Source organism: Aegilops tauschii, chromosome 6, assembly GCF_002575655.3.
Source record: "Aegilops tauschii subsp. strangulata cultivar AL8/78 chromosome 6, Aet v6.0, whole genome shotgun sequence".
NCBI classification, from domain to species: domain Eukaryota; kingdom Viridiplantae; phylum Streptophyta; class Magnoliopsida; order Poales; family Poaceae; genus Aegilops; species Aegilops tauschii.
In genome coordinates, this window is record NC_053040.3 from 157,642,002 (window position 1) to 157,654,605 (window position 12,604).

General features: G+C 46.6%; 2 protein-coding genes across 3 annotated transcripts; both read right to left on the bottom strand.

Annotated features, from left to right (window-relative positions):
- Nucleotides 1–1,475: 1,475 nt before the first annotated feature.
- LOC109784774 (BTB/POZ and MATH domain-containing protein 1-like) lies at nucleotides 1,476–3,439 on the bottom strand. Its single transcript, XM_020343373.2, has one exon. The coding sequence runs from the start codon at nucleotides 2,563–2,565 to the stop codon at nucleotides 1,561–1,563; it is 1,005 nt and encodes a 334-aa protein (XP_020198962.1). The 5' UTR covers nucleotides 2,566–3,439; the 3' UTR covers nucleotides 1,476–1,560.
- A 53-nt stretch (nucleotides 3,440–3,492) lies between these two features.
- On the bottom strand, nucleotides 3,493–6,564 carry LOC109784782 (uncharacterized). Of its 2 annotated transcripts, none has more exons than XM_020343379.4 (5): nucleotides 6,306–6,564; nucleotides 4,852–5,030; nucleotides 4,671–4,769; nucleotides 4,347–4,498; nucleotides 3,493–4,248 (listed from the first exon to the last, which is right to left on the bottom strand). In XM_020343379.4, the coding sequence occupies exons 2-5, from the start codon at nucleotides 5,020–5,022 to the stop codon at nucleotides 3,867–3,869; spliced, it is 804 nt and encodes a 267-aa protein (XP_020198968.1). In that variant the 5' UTR covers nucleotides 5,023–5,030; nucleotides 6,306–6,564; the 3' UTR covers nucleotides 3,493–3,866. The 2 variants fall into 2 exon arrangements, with proteins under 2 accessions (XP_020198968.1, XP_020198969.1); XM_020343380.4 differs by having other exon boundaries at nucleotides 4,852–5,015; nucleotides 6,306–6,560.
- Between the last annotated feature and the right edge of the window lie 6,040 nt (nucleotides 6,565–12,604).

Below are 12,604 nucleotides of genomic sequence, written 5' to 3' on the forward strand. Positions count from 1 at the left end.
AACTGAACATTTTCTGAGTACATTTTGCTGTGATGCATTAAGTCATACATGCACCAAACCAAAGTTGAAAACTCAACTTCAACTGTCCATTGTTTTTGTTAGGACTTCAGAAACAAGAACCAGCCAGGTCACTCTTGTGCTAAAGATGGCTCCTAATTAAAGAAAGGATATTTCTTTAGAAAATCTGAAGAAATAACGCCTGAAGGAAAAATGCACCATGTCACTTAGAAATATCAAGGTAATCCTTCAGAATTTTTTTATGTTTTCCTGTGTTCTTTTTTTTCAGTAATGTGGTTGCCGAGGAAGGCTTCGTATCATCTTCCTCACATTTTTCGAAGCTTTATTTATAGCGCAATGCTCTGGCAAGAGTTCAAGTATCAGATCATCTTTTTTTATGACCATATGTGTGTTTATTCTTTTCAATCTCATACCATGAATGAATGTTGGAATTTCAAAGGAATTTAATTCGTCCACATTTCTTATATACGTCTAACGTTCGTTCATCAAAATGGATGGTCGTGGCATGGCAATGTGCGCCCAATCTTCACTTCCACACTACAACCACAAACCCAAATGTATGAATCAAGTTATGCAAACTCAACATTCGTGTTTGGTAACTTCATGTATTTATGGATATTTTAATTAATTCATTAAAAAATGAACAGGCGCGGCAACGCGCGTCAACGTGATCTAGTGCTCACGTATATACAACCCCTACATTCGTATATCCATCTCTTACATCAACATATCTCATCGCACACCTTCCTCCGCATATAAATATATAGACCATTGCAAGTGCATAAGGAGACATAAATTTCACAAATTGCAAGTGCATAGTGTCAAAAGGCGTATTATATTTTAATACGAAGGGGGTATATCACATAGGATCCACAGAAACTAGCGTATTTATGAAAATACATATGGAAGCCACAGAGTAAGCACAACACAGATTGTACATGTAGATACAAATGCTAGCAAATTGACCGCTGGTTTGCTGCCAAAAATTGGCATGCCAATGTTTGGCATTGTGCCAAATATTGGCAACTATTTGGTTGACTACAAGTTGTTTTGCTTATCTCACATAAAGTTACCAATAGTTGGCAAGTCTAGGTATTGCCAATAGTTAACAGTGCCAACATTTGGCAAGCCAAATATTGATAGCAAACCAATTATGCTCTAAAACCTTATAAACATGTGAATAGGTAACTATTTGCTGCTAAAACTTATTTGCCTAAGTGTAACTCAGCTATTGTAACAACGAATGATTTTTGTTGCTATGTCAAACATTATGTGTATCATTGGTGTCCTTATTTATTGTCATGCATGACACATAGTAGTATAGAATTTATTATGATACCCAACCCTCTCTTTCTTCATTTAATTCTATATCATCTCATCAAAATGCCTAGTTGCCATGCATGATACTACTAGTTATGATACTCAGCCTAAAAGTGAAATAATCATCGGACCAATAATATACATTAGTGTCACTCTTATATTATGGGACAAAGGGAGTATATATTAGTCAATAATTGTTACTTGATTTTTTGAACCCTATCATCACTTGATTTGATCTACAGAAGAAGCTATGAATTGAACACAAGCCTGACGGAGCCTCTGGCAGTGATGCTTCTCTGCTAAAGTCAACGTGGTCACCACGGTATTGGCCTCAAGGGTCTTGGAGAGGGCGGTTTCACATATTAGCTTCAACCTTTGAATATCGTACCGGTCCGCAGCCGCAAGCAGATCCATGACAAGCTCCCTCTTACGGTCTCCGTCCACGTCGCGTATGGCGGCAGGGAGCGAGTCCATGTAGATGTAGTAGAGGAGAGCGTCGAAGGCCTCAGGCTGCATGTCGTTAATGTCGACGCACCCGCTGGAGAACCCCAGCCCCCCGCCACGCACGACGCCCGCCATGAATGCCGGCGCCCTCATGGCCAGCACGGTCCGGTGGGCGCGGAAGCCCTGCCCTCCGACCAGGAAGCCGACGTCCGCCCCGGCCTGGGACTCGTACATCCTGGCGAGGTCGCGGTGCAGGTCCGAGGGCGGGTCCCCCTCGTCCGGCGCGGCCGCCCAGGTGACCACGGTCGGGTACATGAAGACGGTGACCACGCACTCGATGACGAGGCGGTCGCCGTGGACGAGCCCCCACGACGGCGACTCCAGCTTGCTCCTCTTGACGAACTTGCTGGTGCTGGGCGCGAACCTGCTGAGGTCGGAGGTGAAGAGCGTGGGCGGGGTGCGCGACACCAGGGAGGGCGCGCCCGGGCGCTGGCCGACGACGGTCAGGTCGCAGGACGCGCGCACGCGGGCGCCGGCGCTCAGGAGCTCCAGGTAGACGGACACGTACTTGGGCTTCAGGTACCCGCAGGGGTAGTAGCGGATGTTCCAGTCGAAGCCGCCGACGGCGAAGGCGCCCGAGCTGATGTACACGTTGGGGCCGAGGAGCTTGTGCTGGCTGTACCCGCGGATGTCGAACACGTGCTTGCGCTGCACCGTCTCCGGGGTGCACGTCGACGTCGACGCCGCCGTCTCCAGCACCGTCTTTGCGCTCGACGCCGGCATGATGGATCGGATCTAGTGATAGTAGATTAGTAGATTGACCTACGCGCGTACTCCTGTATAACGAAGTGCCTAACAGAATTCCGTTATATCGGTCCGTGATGAACTACATAAAGTATGTCGTCAATCACTGGGAGACTCGTGGACAAAGAGTCCTACCTACCTGCCGACTCAAATCACATAAGTCTCTTGGACCCGAGTATTTTGGAATTTCGTCTCCGCCGTGATGAAGTTGAACACAACTGTCATCGATCGGCAGGTTCAAGTGCAACGGAAAAACGAAATCGCAGTGTTTTGGGGGGGTCTTCTCATCGCGCGCGACTGTTCGTGCATTTTTCCCCTAGACTAGATTCGTTTTTTGAAATATAAATATCTCATGAATCTCATGAACCATTCGTCCAAATTACAAACTGTTTTTACTGTTGCATTTTTTACGTTGAGATCTTCAAAAACCACATACCATGTTGATAGGTTTCGACGAATACTTTTCCGAGTGAAAATTGTGCTCTCAAAGTGATCTAACTCGGCCTCATAAACTGTGCTAACTCGTGCTTTCAAGTGAACTAACTTGTGCTCCCAAAATGAACCGACTCATGCTCTTGAACTGTAGTAACTTATGCTTCCAGGTGAACTAGCTTGTGCTCCCGCGAGGGGTGAATCACGCCTTGTGAAGCACACTTGTGCTTCCAACGTGAACTAACCTGCGCTTCCACGAGTACCAACTCATGTTTACAATGCGACCCGTCAAAAAAAACTCATGTTTACAATGCGAAGCACAAACTGTACTTCCGAATGAACATACGTGATTCCACGTGAAGCACCCATGTGCTTCCAAGAAAACTCAAGAAAATAAATAAACCAAATACAAAAAAAATAAGAAAACCAGGCAAAAAACAAACCCCCAAAAAAATACAGGAACATAATCAGAGATAGTGGCGTCTTCAGAAGACTGGAGACAGGAACGTAATCTTCATAATTCAAGTGAAACAGTTCCAGGAATACAAGAGGGACCAAAAAACAAAAAAACAAATCCGAGGCGGTAAGGTAGGAATCAAAATGCATACGTGTAGCAATTCATCTCCATCCTATCCCAAGTGACCATATTTCACTCGCCTCCAGCAGAAAACTAGTTACATGCGCTTTCATCTGTTTATCCAGACATCTCTACTAGCTTCACAAGAGTCTTAAGCAATTAGGTGAGCTATTACCAAGTTCACCAGGAGAAGTTAACCACGAGTGTATCCTGCACAGCATCCTCCTAAAGTTCGATTCACGTTACCAAGCTCGACCATAAGACGGGAAGATCAACCACTGATGTTGCCGAGCCAAAACAGCATCGGGAACTGAACAACCGCCAGGAAGAGCAGAAAGTAGTGGTTTCGACTCGGATGCCGCTCGTAACTCCTTGGTCCACCCAGAAGAACCCTCTTCATGGTCTTCACGAGGAACACGCCAGTGCAGAGACAGAACCATGGCATGATGAAGTAGTATAAGTAGCTCCAGAAGATGCGGGCCAGCATCGCAAGAGATGTGCCAGCAAATCCATACCCAGCATACGCCACAATGTCTAGCAATGGCGCTTCACCACTGCCCAGGGAGTACAGCAAACCTTTGATGAGGACGACTTGCAGAAACCAGCCAACTAGACCTCTCGTGAATTGTAGGGTCAGTGCCTCAGGGGTAAACCTGCATCACCGAACAAATCACATTTAGACGATTCAGTCATGTAAAGTGTTCAGTGGTTCTCCAGATAGAAGATGCGGAGTGCTTCACACTGTATTTACCTTCCAAGGACCCCCAATGCGTATCCAGCAATGACAATGTAGGTGCCAAACGCCATCAAAGGGATGTACAGGTCTGGTGCATTGATATCCTGAATTGGAGGTTTGTACGATAGCCTTCCTCCTACAGGTTCAGTTATTCTCGTCCAATGGCCCTTAAGGAAGACAATAAATGCAATATGCATGTTATGAGACTTCAGAGTATGCAAATCTTGCAAGGAAGCTCTATTATTTTAATAAAATGATGTGGGGTGTAAGCCCTGCAATCTTCAAGGTCAAAAAAAAAATCTTGCAAGGAAAAAAAGGAGAGAGGACAACAGCGCTTACCCTGTGAAAGAAAGGGAACAAGACGACCTTCAGTTTGTTCCTCACATACTGGCTGTTGACTTGAAAATAGTACTGAGGATCGGATAAATATTGAGTAATCTGACACAATCAAGTGAGGTTAGCTTGGCAGGTTTCAAAAATATTATCCACAAAAGAGAATTGAATAAAGTTGAAGACATACATTGCTCTGCATGAACTCAGAACTCGAACCAAGAAATTTCTCTCCATATGCTCCAAGTCCAGTACGGATCAGTCCAGGTCCAGCACCATACATGGCACTTTCAAAAGGATTTGGTGGTGCATTTGCAGGCCTAGGACCTAAGCCACCTAGATCACTATTCATTGCTGCCATGATAATAACTGAGCAGACAGTTAGAAAACAATGTATTCAGAACAGTATAACAAAAGAAAACTGTGCTCAAAAGTATTTTGCGACAAGTTGAAGTCAAGAATCGTAAGATGGTCTGAATCCAATTGATGATCAACAAACAGTAATCAAAATTCGAAAGTAATACTAAGTTCATTATGATCCCAACTCCCAAGTCAAGAGAAGGAAAGAACAGCAGAAACAAATCATAGCTCAATGAATTTCATGACATAACACCCATCCTTCCAAGATGAAGTGGTGATGCTAACGAGAATGTGTCATAAAACTACTTTGACGGAAATAAAAGGAAAGACAGGTGATCCACATCAGCACATCTCATTTTGGCTGGTGCAGCCTGTTGCCTTAGTTTAACAACTAACATTCTGCAGTAATATGATGGCTAACAGGAAGTATTGTCCGTTAAGACTCTTCTTGGCCAAAGAAAAGTGCATCAGGTTATCATTGCACTGATCTGAGGTCATTCCATAATCTTTACAACAACAACAACAACAACAACAACAAAGCCTTTAGTCCCAAACAAGTTGAGGCAGGCTAGAGCTGAAACCCAAAACAACTCAACCAACTCATGGTTCTGGCACATGGATAGCAAGCTTCCATTAACTGGATAAATAAATTTTAAAGCAAACAAAGCCACCATGGCAATTGAGTGCACGGTCCTAAATCCAAGAAACTGCAAATTGTCTTTACAAACAGTGTGTTATGGTACATATTGGTGATTTTACCAGTTCCCTTAATTACCTGTTCTGATGAACTACAAAAGTAACAGGATCCTCAAGGCTTACCCAATGTTCCACTTCCATCCACCAATCCAGTTACTCTCAGATCTACTACACGCTACTCTAAAACTTCTTTCCAGAAAGATACCCACACTAATCTATACTTCCCTTTAACCTCCAATAGCAGGGCAGCCGCCGTAAACTACATTCCTCCTGATCCCATCCCAAATTCCAGGGGCGGACCTAACGTGGGGCACGCGGGATCAGTCGAACCCCCTAGTTTCTTCCAATTTCGAAACGAATTGCTACCCGTGGTCAACGCAGCAACGGAATACGATGGGGCGGGATGGATCGGAGTGCCCACTAAGGTTTGCATCAGATTGCTCACAGCAAAGACAACTCGTACAATACAAGTATCTCAGAACAATCCAAGCAAGCTAGGGTTCATCGCAGACAGGGCGGATCTAGATGGTGCGCCGGGGCGTGCACCAGCGCAAACCCAAAATTTGTGGAGGTTAGTTTGGGGTTTACCTCAGGAACCAATGCCGTCCAAGATCGCGGACGGGGTGGGGGCGGCAGGGGGGGCGATGAGGTGGAAGTGGAACGGGGACGGGGACGGGGACGGCGACGGCAGTGACGCGCGTGAGAGGCGGAGTGTTGGGGGTGGCTGGTGAGGCGTCGGCGGTGTCGTAGGATGCGGCACGGCGGAAACTGTAGGGCACGGCGGTGGTAGACTACTCTGGGTCTAGAGCCGCGTTCGCCGTTGGGTCAGATTGGAGCTTGGGCAATCAGAAAAGGAATTTTTCTTTTCTCTTTTTTAACGCAGTACAAGGCACAAGCACACCCTACCCGATAAGCACTTCTAAGATATTAAGCCGACACATCTCTACTCCTAATGAAGCAGTTGGTAGCCTGATACTCCGATTTTATTTTCATTTGATTTTTTGTCGTCCCACCTCGCACCACCCCCACTCAACTCCTGGTTTTTCTCCATCCACCGATTTGTTTCCAAACCGAAACCCCTCCATCGATTTTTCCCCGAACAGAAACCCCCTCTCGTCCTGTCATCTCTCGGTCTCCAAAAAACTCACCCTCGGACGGCTAGGGTTCCATCCGCCTTTGCCTCACCTGCAACTGCAACAACCCAATCTCCTCGCCCCACGTGATTCCCGGGGTGCCGTTCTTACGGCGGCGGACGGAGACTCCGATGCGGAGGCGCGCAAGGGGGAAGCGGACGAGCGAAGGCCATGGCTGGGGAGAAAGTCGTGCGCCGCCATAGGGACAGGAGCATTAGCGCCGGATCCAGGTACGCCCTCGGCCAAGTCACGGCATGATGCCCTCCGGTAGGTCCATGCCGTAGCCCAGGTCGGGATCGGGCTGACAACGGCAACGACCACTACGTTCGACCATGCCCACATGGTCCCAGCCCCCAAGTCCATGGCACAAGTACCACTACCAGCGGGTTAAACCGATGGATGTTGGTAGTTTGATCTTGTTGTGTCAGACCAGTATGATGTCTATGGATGTGTCTTTAAGATCGGTGAGGCATCAAAAAAGTTGACGTGAAGAACTTGTGCAGGACGAGTTAAAACGATTCAGATCTGGCTCTTTTCCCCATCCCTCCATAGTTCTCCTTATGCTCTTGTGATTGCATTTTTTCAGTTTTACCATTGTTCCCATATGGCCGCAAGCAACCAAGACAACGGAAGCTAGCTAGCTCAGTGTGGCGCCGCTGAGGACAACGCCCAGCTGCTACGAGGTGATCCGCACATAGGCGTCACGGACGGAACAGCAGGAGCAGCACTGACAGCTATTGCCCTACTGCAGTGATGCGGGCCAGAGCGAGCTGGGATGCATGTGGCGACGAGAGGATGTATATGTCTACTCCTTCGTCTTCAACATGTCGATTACATGTGATTTTTTTTCTTTTCCCTTTTTACTTTTTATTACACATATGGATAAAGATTTTAGGTTGTGGCCTCGCTTTTCATTTAATGCTCAGGTGTGTCCTCTTGCAATGCAATATTATACATATTGGCAGCTTCTATTTTTGATGTGTGCTTTACTCTTCATTACCATCCGGTAGGAGTAGAGATGTACCACAAAATGTGTTCATCCAGTAGCTGATGGTCTGGTCATTCTTCCCCAAGGTGTGGATCTATTTGGACTTTTTGCAGCTATGCTTGTGCTTGGTTTTACTGATTATGAGACATCTCCGTATGATTTTGGTTATCCGGTCATGTTTTCCTGCTGTATAAGCTTTGTCAGTTCTTGACATCTTCGTCGTTTTAGCCAATTCGGTGTTCTGTATGTTAACTTATCCATATCCTCATCCTAAGTTCATATGACAAGTGCCTGACAGAATTGTGCCTAGGAAGCGGACCCTAAAATTCTACAAGAGTCGAGCACTGCTACTACATGCCCTTTTAAAGAAACATGTAATCATTACAGATTGTCAAACTGACACATTTCTTATTTTCAGTACTTTAGACTGAAAATTGCTCATTTCTGACATGTTTCTTGCATTTCTGCCCATGCAGGTTGTTGAACTAACAAAATTTGTCTATTGGGTTTCCAATAGGTTAGAGACCGATCTTTAAAATCTAAGGAGGAGAGTCAATTATCATGCATTATAGATCCAATTCTCAAAATGGATTGATTGCTTGTCCAAAGAATGAGAGCCAACGGTGGACGCTTCATTTCTCTTCACCTAAGGTATTAATTATTTCAATGAAATTATATGGTTGCTATGCAGTACAAGTGAATTTTCTTCACACACATAAGCCATGCCATATTTTAGCCTGACATGCTCACCTTGTTGGGATGCTACTTTGGGGGTGGCAAATCGAGTTAATGAACTAGGTGAAATATGTAAGAGCTGAAAAACACTGTTGTAAGAGATCAATACTCATTCGCGGTCATTAGAAGTATGGTCATCTCAGGTCTTTAAAGTTTCACCGTTACAGTGAAACTTGTGAGCAGGAAAGCAACACTGATAGAGAACACCGGCATTGCAAATACCCTCGTAACAATTGAAGGAGTAGGCTTCATGATCAGGGCATTGGGGTTTGGGAAGGACACCCATATCTTGCATCGGGGGATGTATATGGAGCATCAGAGACATAAGCACCTGGGATAGACATTAGCTCCGAGGCCATCTTTCGTCCTAAGACATTAGTCATACATAAGTTACATTCAGATAAATATTTTACTTTTCCTAGGGACAGAACTACGAAACCTTTAGTCATGTGATCAAAGTAGATATCGCCTTAATATTAAAGTCAATAAGAAATCAAATATTACTATTCATACATTTTGTTATGATGTCACAATGAGGACCATATCACTGTTGCTGGATCAAGGTTGTCGGTCGGCCCGGCTGATGAGGGGCACCGAATGAAGATGAGAGAGACATCGACAATGGAGGTGTGTGTCCAATCATTCTCTCATATCTGTAGACATGGAAGGCCTCACTGGGAAAGCTGCTTGAGGGGGCATGCTACCAGGGGGTTTGCGCTCAAATTGGTTGGATGTGGTTTGTCGTTAATTGGTCGTGGGGAAAAGTTGTGTGCGAGGTGTCCACTGAAGGAACTTTGTTTGGGCACGTGGTCGTGATTGTCGATTCACAGTACTTATGTGCTACAATTAAATTTGTTCATCGTAAGTAACCTCTAATAGTCCAATAATTCTTATCTTTAGATCTTTCTGAGCCATGTACGGACATTACCGTGAATATGATCAATGTAGCATGTATAGCAATAAAATTGGAGAAGATGAAGGAATGGGGCATTTTGGTTAATCATGCAGGCCTAGAGTTTTCTAACTCGGAGCAAAGCCAGTGAATCCATCAGTTAAAGTTTGGCTTAAATCCAAACACGCCGCCAGACTTTTAGGCCATGGCTTCGGTAAATCAAGATTGGGAGACACCTTCGGCTTTCAAGCCATGGGGCATTTCGGTAAGTCAGGGGGTGGTGGCGGCTCCGCGGCATGAGTGCGGCGGCAGCTACGGAGCATGAGCGAGCATCGGGCGGGGACTAGAGGCAGGATGCAGGATGCTGGAGCATCATCTGTGGTGTAACACCGTGCGACGTTCGTCCAAAGTGTCGTGGAGGCCGAGCGAGGACGTTCGAAGTGAAGACGAGCAGCATAGGATGGCAAGGTGGGGGCTGTTGGGGATCGTAGCAGAAATTAAAATTTTCTACGCATCACCAAGATCAATCTATGGAGTTTACTAGCAACGAGAGGGGAGGAGTGCATCTACATACCCTTGTAGATCGCGAGCGGAAGCGTTCAAGAGAACGGGGTTGATGGAGTCGTACTCGTCGTGATCCAAATCACCGATGATCCAAGCGCCGAACGGACGGCACCTCCGCGTTCAACACACGTACGGAGCGGTGACGTCTCCCACGCCTTGATCCAGCAAGGAGGAGGGAGAGGTTGAGGAAGATGGCTCCAACAGCAGCACGACGGCGTGGTGGTGGTGGAGTGACAGTTCTCCGGCAGGGCTTCGCCAAGCACACGCAGAGGAGGAGAGGTGTTGGGGAGGGGAGGGGCTGCGCCTTGGGAAAGGTGTGGCTGCCCTCCCACCCCTCCACTATATATAGGGGCAAGGGAGAGGGGGGCCGGCCCCCTCAGATCCCAACTGGTGGGAGGGGCGGCGGCCAGGGGGAGGTGGCTTGCCCCCCAAGCAAGGGGGGCGCCCCCCTTTAGGGTTCCCCCAAACCCTAGGCGCATGGGCCCTAGGGGGGTTGGCGTCCAGCCCACTTAGGGATGGTTCCCTTCCACCTACAGCCCATAAGGCCCTCCAGGGCAGGTGGACCCTCCCGGTGGACCCCCGGAACCCCTTCGGTGGTCCCAGCACAATACCGGCATACCCCCGAACACTTCCGGTGACCGTATGGTGACTTCCCATATATAAATCTTTACCTCCGGACCATTCCGGAACTCCTCGTGACGTCCGGGATCTCATCCGGGACTCCGAACAACATTCGGTAATCACATACAAACCTTCCTTATAACCCTAGCGTCATCGAACCTTAAGTGTGTAGACCCTACGGGTTGAGGAATCATGCAGACATGACCGAGACACCTCTCTAGCCAATAACCAACATCGGGATCTGGATACCCATGTTGGCTCCCACATGTTCCATGATGATCTCATCGGATGAACCACGATGTCGAGGATTCAAGCAATCCCGTATACAATTCCCTTTGTCAATCGGTACTTTACTTGCCCGAGATTCGATCGTCGGTATCCCAATACCTCGTTCAATCTCGTTACCAGCAAGTAACTTTACTCGTTCCGTAATGCATGATCCCGTGACTAACTACTTAGTCACATTGAGCTCATTATGATGATGCAATACCGAGTGGGCCCAGAGATACCTCTCCGTCATACGGAGTGACAAATCCCAGTCTCGATCCGAGCCAACCCAACAGACACTTTCGGAGATACCTGTAGTGCACCTTTATAGCCACCCAGTTACGTTGTGACGTTTGGTACACCCAAAGCATTCCTACGGTATCCGGGAGTTGCATGATCTCATGGTCTCAGGAAATGATACTTGACATTAGAAAAGCTTTAGCAAACGAACTACACGATCTAGTGCTATGCTTAGGATTGGGTCTTGTCCATCACATCATTCTCCTAATGATGTGATCCCGTTATCAATGACATCCAATGTCCATGGTCAGGAAACCGTAACCATCTATTGATCAATGAGCTAGTCAACTAGAGGCTCACTAGGGACATGTTATGGTCTATGTATTCACACATGTATTACGATTTCCGGATAACACAATTAAAGCATGAACAACAGACAATTATCATGAACAAGGAAATATAATAATAACCATTTTATTATTGCCTCTAGGGCATATTTCCAACAGTCTCCCACTTGCACTAGAGTCAATAATCTAGTTACATGTGATGAATCGTACACCCATAGAGTTCTGGTGTTGATCATGTTTCGCTCGTGGAAGAGGTTTAGTCAACGGATCTGCGACATTCAAATCCGTATGCACTTTACAAATATCTATGTCTCCATTTTGAACATTTTCACGAATGGAGTTGAAGCGACGCTTGATGTGCCTGGTCTTCTTATGAAACCTGGGCTCCTTGGCAAGGGCAATAGCTCCAGTGTTGTCACAGAAGAGAGTCATCGGCCCCGATGCATTGGGAATAACTCCTAGGTCGGCAATGAACTCCTTCATCCAGATTGCTTCATGTGCTGCCTCTGAGGCTGCCATGTACTCCGCTTCACATGTAGATCCCGCCACGACGCTTTGCTTGCAACTGCACCAGCTGACTGCCCCACCATTCAAAATATACACGTATCCGGTTTGTGACTTAGAGTCATCCAGATCTGTGTCGAAGCTAGCATCGACGTAACCCTTTACGACGAGCTCTTCGTCACCTCCATATACGAGAAACATATCCTTAGTCCTTTTCAGGTACTTCAGGATGTTCTTGACCGCTGTCCAGTGTTCCATGCCGGGATTACTTTGGTACCTTCCTACCAAACTTACGACAAGGTTTACATCAGGTCTGGTACACAGCATGGCATACATAATATACCCTATGGCCGAGGCATAGGGGACGACACTCATCTTTTCTCTATCTTCTGCCGTGGTCGGGCATTGAGCCGTGCTCAATCTCACACCTTGCAATACAGGCAAGAACCCCTTCTTGGACTGATCCATATTGAACTTCTTCAATATCTTGTCAAGGTATGTGCTTTGTGAAAGACCTATGAGGCGTCTCGATCTATCTCTATAGATCTTGATGCCTAATATGTAAGCAGCTTCTCCAAGGTCCTTCATTGAAAAAC

What these genes read in the sequence shown, in the direction of transcription:
- LOC109784774 (XM_020343373.2), bottom strand. Translation starts at nt 2,565, where the DNA reads ATGCCGGCGTCGAGCGCAAAGACGGTGCTGGAGACGGCGGCGTCGACG.
- LOC109784782 (XM_020343379.4), bottom strand. Translation starts at nt 5,022, where the DNA reads ATGGCAGCAATGAATAGTGATCTAGGTGGCTTAGGTCCTAGGCCTGCA. An exon ending in TGTTCCCTTTCTTTCACAGG is followed by an intron (nt 4,499 to 4,670) that starts GTAAGCGCTGTT and finishes GTCTTCCTTAAG; the next exon opens with GGCCATTGGACGAGAATAAC. An exon ending in GCATTGGGGGTCCTTGGAAG is followed by an intron (nt 4,249 to 4,346) that starts GTAAATACAGTG and finishes TCGGTGATGCAG; the next exon opens with GTTTACCCCTGAGGCACTGA.